Source organism: Grammomys surdaster, unplaced genomic scaffold, assembly GCF_004785775.1.
Source record: "Grammomys surdaster isolate TR1022 unplaced genomic scaffold, NIH_TR_1.0 167, whole genome shotgun sequence".
Lineage (NCBI taxonomy): Eukaryota > Metazoa > Chordata > Mammalia > Rodentia > Muridae > Grammomys > Grammomys surdaster.
The window spans coordinates 10743056-10752994 of NW_021604615.1; the positions used below are offsets into that span (position 1 = coordinate 10743056).

The following is a 9939-nucleotide window of genomic DNA, read 5'->3' on the forward strand; positions in this document are numbered from 1 at the left end:
CTCCCTTTCTTTCTCTCCCTCCTCGCTGCCTCTTCATGAGTCTGTGTATGTGGGCATGCACCTGGCATTGTGTCGTGTAGAGGTCTGAAGATGACTTTCAGGAGTTGCTTCTCTTTTCCACTCTGTGGGTCATTAATCTTGGTGATCTACTCAATGGACCATCTCTCCAGCCCCAGCACACGCTTACGAATAGCCCCATGTTCTAAACTCCCTGATCTATTTTTCTGTACAGTCTCCAGTGAAGCTTCTGAGTCTACAAAAGGAGCTGTGAACAATCCTGTGATAGATCTAAAGAAACTTCTGTTTGTTTTCAAAAGTCTACCTTGTATCCTTCAGCTTTGCAATGTTGTACTGTGAGTCATCACAATGTAAACAAGGGGAGACATGCCATCGCTCCCCAGGCTTCTTCCTGATCTCAGGAGTCAGCCTGTCATTCTGGTGGGACACATGCCTGGCTTTAGGAAGCAGTCGAGCTTCATGACAACAGAGTAGGACCATTATCTAAGTGACCTGAAAGTCTCTTTCTATCCAGTAGCCACTCCCTCCCTCTAATTCCACCTGCTCTCACAGAAGATGAGGCACCTATGTCAACCAAGTAATGTAAAACCATCAGCTCAGACAGAGGATCTGAGGCCACACACACCTTTAATCCTATGGGAAACTCCTTTGTCAAGCCAGTGTTGATGTTCTCACTGAGGAGTGGCTCGCTTGTCACTTGTCTCCATGTCATATTGGGCCTGACTTTCCACCCTCCCACTAGGCAGAGTCTCATGGCTCCAGGGCCTCAGCAATGGCAGTCGGGTGTTGATTGAAATGGAGATGTTGAACTGGGAATTTTTCCCTGATGCTCTTCAGTGGCATTAGAAAGAGGTCTTGCTGTTGATCTCACAGAAGCCCTGCCTGAGGAGATTTTCCTCTAATTTACCCCATACCAAAATACAAATAGCCATGGAGAATGACAGGCAAGATGATTTGTGAAAATGCAGCTAGCCTTTCACCCGTGTGATAAACTGTAACTGGATGTTACTTTCATGACAAAAAGGAGACCTAGAGGTGACTCACAGTATTATACTCAAAGCAGCAAAGGGGAGGAACTCAACCCACAAACTCAAGACTGTGTGTGACATACAGCCACAGAGGCTGCCACCACAGTGGTCCCAATGGAGTTTGAGTGTAAGGTAGGTCTTTGTCTTTCTTGTTCTGCTGGTTAGCAGTATCTGCTGTAATACAATGCATATTTTATTTTAAATGTGTACCATGCACAATCCGTTATATCCCTGTAATAATTTAACAAGAATCCTGAGATTATTCATCTTTTAAATGATTTTGTATATAACCAAATTACCGGAAGAATTGCATCTTACTTTTAAAAGTTTCATATAAGTGTTGCTACTTTCTAATGGTGAAGTATCAGCATTTGCACACATAGATAGCTGATGATCGATTGATTATAGATAGATAGATAGATAGACAGATTGATAGATAGATAGATAGATAGATAGTAGATATATAAACAGATGATAGATGGTAGAAATATGACTAGTAGTTTAGATAGATGCTGGTAGATACATAGATATTGTTGATAGGTAGATATGATAGTAGATAGATGAAAGGATAGAAAGACAGATAGATAGATAGATACTACTATTAATACTAACCCTTTTCTACTTCATCTAGTGTCCCTGTGTGTGTGTGCCTGATTTTCTTTTCTTTCCTTCCCTTCCCTTCCCTTCCCTTCCGTTCTCTTTTCTTTTCTTTTCTTTTCTTTTCTTTTCTTTTCTTTTCTTTTCTTTTCTTTTCTTTTCTCTCTGGCTCATGATCTGTTAATGAGCCTCTCACCTAGCCCTGAGTCAAAGAGAAAAGAAACCAAGTAACTAAGTTTTCTGGATTCCCTTGCTGCTATCAGCAGGGGTTAATTGCCAGAAGCCATCAGGTTTTGCACCCTCTTCTGCCCCATGAAACCCTCGCTGCCTTCCCCAGTACCTGTATGCTGATCTGTACCTCGGCAGACAGATGGATGATAGCTAGTAGAAAGATAGTCATATAGATGGATAGATGAAAATGTGGAAGTTGGTACCCATCCATGCATATCCTGGATATCCACGCATATGCATAATGACAGAGGTCTAGGTAGACAACTTATTTATAATTTCTCTGTGTGTCTTGCCACAAAATGCCTTCAGCAGTAGACTACTCAATGCCCTTGCCCTTAGTCCCTGCCTGTCCTCCTCTGAAGCACTGGTGTTCCAGGATGATGCTAGCTCTCTACAGCTTCTTAGTCTTCTTTCTTAGAGACTATCTTTTTCTAATACTTAATTACTTAAAACAGTTTGGGGAACATGAGACAGAAAAGAGAAGTCTTTGCAGGAGCAGGAAGGGGAACACATAGAGGAAACTTGTATACCCTCAGTCTGTGAGCCTGGGTTACCAGCGGACCACTAGAGAAGGGTTTGAGTCCATGTCCTCCTCTGGGGAAGCTTCAGAAGCTTAGGATATTCACAAGCCCCCTATCCAAGATTGCATAAAGAGTAATAGTTACACAGAGAGGAGACGTTTCAACAGCACTGCATGCAGTTACTCAGGAAGCCCCAGAGATTTGGTTCTCATGAGTTATCACCCATGCTGCTGTGAGATTTCAGACATGCAGCCTCCTTTAAGTCACTTCTGTCTCTGTAAGAAACCCCTCACCTGTACTCTCACAAGTAACCCTAATAAACTTGCTGGGTCATTAGGCCATCCCTGGGTGAAAATTCTGCCTTGAATGTCCTATTTGGGGTGAACAGATATTTGTTAGTGTTGTCCCAGGGAAAAATTCACACAAGTCCCTCAAAAATCTTAGTATATTCTCAGTGAATGAGTGGTATACAGTGGAAGGGTCAGCACAGAAACTGTGGGGAATCCTCTATGATGGTTCTGTCTAAAGTCACTCCAACTGTCTTAGGGTATCTCTGTCGCTTGTTCAAGGCAATTTTTAAGGTGGATGATGGGAGTAGAGTGTCCTGTATATGCTATGTCATGCTTAATGAAGATTATGGAAAGATCCACAAGGAAATCCAAATAGTATATGCCTCTGATGGCATTCTCTGGTCAATCAGGAAGGTGAGGATGTGGGAGGGGGATTTTCTCAACTCCATCTGATGGGGTTCCATGTTTTATAATAAGATGAAAAGAAGAAGGTGCAGGAGATGTGCCCCAAATTAAAAATAGGGATGTAAGTAACACCAGTGTTTACTTTGTTGAGCTCTTAAGGTCACTTGAGTTTTAAAGCAAACCTATCAAGCAGATGTTGCTGCTAGGATCTCTCCACCTTGTTATTGAAAGGGCTGTACGGGAGCTGAAATAACTTCCTCTAAGTCACACTGCTAAGGGGCAGAACTAGTGCTCAGCAGGACATAGCTTAGAGCCTGTGCCCTTCTCTCTGAGTCAGCTAAAGCCATACAGAATCAACACCTGGAAAATTGACTCCTACCTGAATATCAGTGGTGTGTGATTTCTGATAACTCATAAGCGACTGAGCGACAAAGTGAGTGCCTTGTATAGTATCTTCAGTTGTCAGCTTAGCATAACATCCTAGAATACTTGTTTCGTGGGCCTGTGAGATAGCTCAGAGGGTGGAGGTGACTGTAACCAAGACTGAGTACCATCCCTAGAACCTACATGGCTGGATGAGGGCAACACGTTCAAGACATCTTCTGACCTTCACACATGTCCTGTGGCATGTGAGTATACTCAAGCATGTGCACATGCGCACACACACACACACACACACACACACACACACACACACACATGCACACACATACACACACACACCATAGAGAGAGACCAAATAAATAAATGTACTATAAAAAAGTCCGTTTCTCTAAAAAAAAAACCAAAAAAACCAAATCTTTTCTATATTTGCTCAAGCTTTTACATTATCAAAACCATATAGTTTTTTAAACTTTTGGAGTCCTTTATTTATCAAAGGATAACACATTGTAATGAAGAGTTGAGTTCTTGAAGACTGTCTCTCTTGTTGCCATGGCATCTCAAGTGGTAGGTATCAACAGACTCTTGATCTTGTTAACAGGTGGTGGGTGGTGGGAGCTAAAGGTGATGACAAGTAACATTGCTGAACATAAGGATATTCCAAGTTAATTTGCGGATACTGGGATCCTAACAGTCAGAGGTGGACCCTCTAGGTTCCCCTCTGCTTTTTGAGGTCAGCCTCGTGAACCTGTCTTCAAACTTAAGGGGCAAGTCTTCTGCAGCCATTCCTGGTGAGAAACATCTGGTATCTCCCTGATGGTTGTAGGCTCCATCCAAGGCTGCATATTATACCTCAGCTGTGCATTCTCGAGTAAGTATACACTGGTGTAGGTGATCCTTTAAGGTCATATGCAGAAATTGAAAGGGAAGCAGTCTGCAATTTTCTCTGAAACTAAGGGATACCCTATGAATGGGATGGGAATTGTAGGGTTGTTTTTTTTTTTTTAATGAAAAAGAGTCATTACATCCTCAGCTTGTCCCATGATTCCTGCCAGGAAACTATATTTCATACTTTATAGCTAAGGATGCCACATCAGGACATTCCTCTCACAGGACATGTTCACCTTCTGACTACCTCCACTCACTTGGAAAGAATGGAGATTTTTTCAATACATGTTTACTAACGTGAACTTGTAATATGTATCTTGGGGTTGTGCTTCTTGCCTGGGATCTTTTTGTATTATATGCTTCTGTATCTTCATCTATGCAACTTCTCCATACATGTTTCGAACTTGGAACTGGTCTTAAAACATGTGTTTGAAAATAAGAGGACACTGCAAGCATCCACACTTCTATGGTGCCAGATGTCTTAAACAGGCAAGTGGAGAATCTGCAACAGGAGCAGGATGATGAGTGCCTACAGGTTAAGAGTCAAATGGTCAGAAGCTACAGGGTCAGCCACCCCTCTGCCAGGAGACAGCCACATGTGGGTAGGGTTCAGGAGCCATTAGCAACACTGCGAGTTGTCTAGAACACCAGAGCACTAGCACCTTTCATTATCAATGAAAATCACAGCCATTTCATCTTAAACACATGTGTTGGCTCAACATGTCCTAAAAGAAGTAAATAATGGCAAAACAAATACAGCAACCATTTTACTTTCAACTTTGAAATATCAGAAAGAGTAAGGAAAGGTTTCAGAAATAATGATCACTGTGATGTTGCCAAGAGATCACCAGGCCTCCCATATTCCTTCGCTGAAGTTTGTATTTCCTGCTGTTTTGACATAATGGCATGCCATGTCCCAGAGATAGGCCATTCAGGTAGAACTCTGAAGCAGTTACAGAGCACTAATCTCATCTTGAAGGGTGTTCCGACCTGCTTGTTTCATTGATCTCTGCCATGTATAGAACAGTCTCTGTCTACTTTAAAATCTTCCAGTGAATCATTACTAAGGTGATTCAGGCCTACCTTGGTACACAGCTTTAAACCCTGGTGAGCCAATACTGTCATCTGACTGCAGGTGGAGCCACATCTGATTGCTCATGCTCACGATGAGATCAGGAACACTGGAGCCTGTGAGCCTGCGCAGAAGGGAAAAGGTCAGACTTTTACAAAGGGCTACAAATACATCAACTTTTCCTCAGAGCAGAGCCTTACTGCTTGAACAATCAAACCACATACACACACACACACAGACACACAGACACACACAGACACACACATACACAGACACACACACACACACATATGCACACACACACACACACACACATACACCACGCACTTAAACAGTTTGTCATTTATGAGTGTTAAAATACTATCATCACTGGCATTTTAGTAGATATTAAATCACTGTAAAATATGTTTTCTTCATTAAAAAATAGCCTGAAAGGATTAGAGCTATTGCTTGGTGAGTAAAAGAGCGGTTATTGTTCTTTCATAGGACCCATGTTCAATTTCCAGTACCCAAATGGTGTTTCACGACCATCTGTTACTCCAATTCCACAGGATCTGATGGCTTGTTCTGGCCTCCAGTGGCAAGACACATGTATGGTATACACATAAAATAAAGTTCTTTTTAAAAAATATCCATCCCATTTGCTGGAAATGAGAGGCTCCCTAAGTACAAGATGCATAGGTATTAATCCATCCAAACTTGAAGAAACAGAGAGAGCCAGCTGTGCTATGTATCAGAAGATGAACCCTTTGGCTCACTAGTTTATTGTGTGATACCATCAAAGGCAAACATCTCTAAGGTGAGAAAATGCTTTACATTCATTATTCCATTTAGTCATCTAGTCTAGAATTACGTACCTTCCATACAAAGTCTCTTTAAAGATGTATTAAAGGGTAATCACGCATTATAATGATATTGAAAAGAACAGTGTGTGTGGTTGAAATAGACACGACAGAATTTACTGAACATCCAGGTCAAACTTCAAAGCAGTTTCCTCTAAGCGTTCAGGATGCATTGACAAACTGGTCACATCCCCTGCGCTGTCAGCCGGTGAAAAGAAACACCAAAGCCATTGACTGAACTCAACATGCCGACAGAATAGCATGTAGAAACAGGAAAAGTGCAGGAAGAAAATCAATTCAACCAAAACAAATGTCCCTAATCAAATGGGAAGCTTTGCTTTCGGCAAAGTGGTTTCAGGAATGTGAACACATGGTTTGCACCATCAATCACAGCATCCGTCTATCAACCCAACATTCTCACGGCAGACGGCCTCGAAAACCTGCGTCTTCAAAGGAAGATGAACGGCGGTCATTACATGCCGAGTAGCTCTGGCTGTGTTACACTCAGGTTGGAAAAAAAGAGCGTGTTCGGGTGAGCGATGTATGCTTGCTGCACACGTATGCCTGAAGATTTGTCTTTGTTAGAAGATTGTTCTTTTGTGTTTGCTTGTTTGATTGCAAGAGAGATTTGTTTGCTTTCCTGTGCATGCATTTTGTTGAACTGTAATCAGCCAAACAGTGCATGGATTACAGATCCCAGCTCTAAGACTCCTTAGAAAGAGAGCCAGCCTACAAGTTCCCCAAGGGAGTCTGCCTCCTGGGCCCCTATCTGCTCCTGGTTCTCCCTCTTGCTTTGCTAACACATCTACAGCTGCATCTGCCTTTCTAAGCCTCCTGTAAGTGAAATAAGATTTTGTAAAATACTTTGCTTAACAGACCTGAGGGAAAGATACTCATGAGCTTCCTCGCTGTAATTCTACTTAGAATTCATTTGTATATATATACAAGGAAAAGGTGATTAATGCTAGTGTTTTTAATTTTTTTCCTAAGTAATATATTAATAAAGGTGTCAGAAATAACATAAAGAGCCCACATGCATTCTTTTCCATCTCTCCCAATGCTCATATTTTACAGATCTATAATGTACCATCTCAGCCTGGATGGATGACCTACCTCTTATGAAAGTGCTCTGTCTCTATCCCTCCCTCCCTCCCTCCCTCCCTCCCCCCCTCCCTCCCTCCCTCCCTTCCTCACTCCATACCTTCTTCTTTCCCCTTCTCTCCTCCCCTCTCTCTATGTGTTTAACTGTCTACTATTCACACATAGCCTTCGGAACCCAGGCTGTAGTAAACACAGTGAGATTCCCCACAGTTCGTCTTCAGAGCCTCACAAAGTTTCATCACACTGTATTGCTGCTCCTCACTGGAAAGCACAAGTCTGTCTCTAGGTCTAAATTCAGTCATTATGCTATTACATAAAGGAGAGACCACAGTTTGTCTGTTTTTGAATTGGCTTTCTACACTTGGCTCAATTCCCCAGAGATTGATCACATGATTTATATACCAACAGTCTCTCCCTTCTCATTGCTGAGGGAGACTCCATGGTGTGGGTACATTATGTCCTGCTGACATGCTCAGCTGCTTGACAGCAGACCCATAAAGCTGAGGTAACTCTGATGTGCAGGTTTTCTCACAGTGTAACTAGTCTTCATGTGATCTTCATGTGAATTTCCAAGGATGCAATTTGTATTTTCTGATTTCTGTGTCTGTAATTGCAATTTCTGTCTTCAAGATTACAGAGTGAGCATTCTCTTTGTCTTCCCACCAGCAGTGTCTGAGGACTCAGGTTCTAGGTTTCACCAATGGGGATTTTGTGTGGCCAGTATGTATTTCAGATCCTCTGCAATTCATACAGTGATCTCTCGAGGGCTTTGCATTTACCTGTGGCTGATCACTAATAGTGCACAAGGCTTTGTCTGTTTCCTATACACCTGTTTCAGGAAAGTTCTTCAGGTCCTGTGCATACTTATTGATATTCTCTCTCTCTCTCTCTCTCTCTCTCTCTCTCTCTCTCTCTGTCTCCCTAAAGATTTTTACTGAGCAACGGATTTCTGTTTGACCAAATTAGAAATTGTCCCTAGAGGAGAAGGATACTTCTCATACACTTCCTGTCCTGTTGGTCCTTGAAAACTCACACCTGCCTCAAGTTTCCTGTTGTGCTTCATGGGGTCTTTGGACAAATCATCGTATATCTACAGCTATTCTCAACCAGAGTCAAGGCTGTTGTGTTTGGGGGACTGGTGGCTTTAGATACTCATCTTCCACTCGCTTAGTTTATTTTCATTTTCTTCCTGCTCTCATTCCTTGTGTGGTCATTCCCAAGATTATGATTCTGTGGCAGGAAGATCGTATCTAATTTTAAAGGCATTGCTTTGTGTATGAGCAGAAAGAAGAAAGATAGTGTGTTGCTGTTGTATCCTGAAGCTTGCACGAACAGCCAGAGTTCACACAGTGACCACACATGGTTGATCAGAGCTGGCACTCAAATCACTCTTCAGTGCATGGAGAGCCTGATTTTCTGGTCTGTGTCCATAGCAGTTCTTTGCTGACATCAAACCTCTTTACCTTTGAGATCACTATATGTTAACCTGCCTTCAGTTACTATGTCTCTTCCATGGGAAATCTGAGTTTCCATATGGGTATTATATGATATAAGATGTCTCATGTCCCGATGATTTTATCAACACAACAGTGACTCTCTCCCATGCCTCAGGAGATCTTGGCCTTTTGTGCTTTCTGCCCAGGCTTTGTTTATGTTCTCAGTGAGAGTTAACAGTGATGTTTTGGAGGCAGTGAAGCAATTGCTCTACCTTGTACCCAGCTTGCTATTTTACAAGGGAGACCTGAGCTCTGAGCACACACAAAACTGTTCACTTCGCTCTCCATTGAACTGACTCCCCAACTTCCTAGAGACAATTGCTGCTGGGTGCCCATTGAATTGACTCCCCAACCTCCTAGAGACAATTGCTGCTGGGTGTCTTGTGTTTTGCCAGTTTTCTGAATTTCCCTTGCTAGCAGGAGGCTTCTAGTTGAGGAGGGCAAGGCCATGGTGGACTTCTGACAGTGTTGACCCTCTGCCTCCCACACACTACCTCCCCTCCATGGCTATGGCTTGGCTTGAACATAGGCCACCTCTTAGCAGCCCACTGGGGTCTCTCCAGACTTGAACCCTTCTCTGGCTACTTCCTTCCCAGGAATATACGTTGTTAAAAACATAATTATCGTGTAGAAAATGCTCACCTATTGCAAAGAGGAACACTTCCAAGGTAACTCCCTACCCCAGGCACACCCTGAGGTGCAGGTTTGAACTTCTTTTATTTACTCACTGTGCTTTATTTTAATCCTGTCTTGCTCTCTGAATTCACTCAAAATTGACTAGGCCAGCATAAAGGCAGTACTTGCTCACGAGGTTCGCTCAATCAAATGTCAAATCCTGTTCCTGTAGCCAGTCCCATTTTAGACTTTATTTTAAGTCTCTAAATTATTTGATTGGCATTCATACAAGAAGGGTTGTAATCATACTTTGTCACAATTAATTCTTTTTAAACTAATTAGTTGAATGTTAATTAACTTTTAAAACTTGTTGAAAATTTCAAAACTATAGAGTTGTCAACGTTTCCAAGTTTAAAGTATTTAAAAGTTTATAACAAAAGAAAATGTTGACTTT

General features: G+C 42.2%; 1 protein-coding gene across 1 annotated transcript in view; it reads right to left on the reverse strand.

Moving 5' to 3' along the window:
* The window catches only part of Csmd1 (CUB and Sushi multiple domains 1), a 1525237-nt gene that overhangs the window by 346968 nt on the left and 1168330 nt on the right, over positions 1 to 9939 (reverse strand). The window contains exon 12 of the mRNA XM_028766288.1: positions 5443 to 5555. Coding sequence (XP_028622121.1) covers positions 5443 to 5555 — 113 coding nt within the window. The remainder of the gene's footprint in view (positions 1 to 5442; positions 5556 to 9939) is intronic.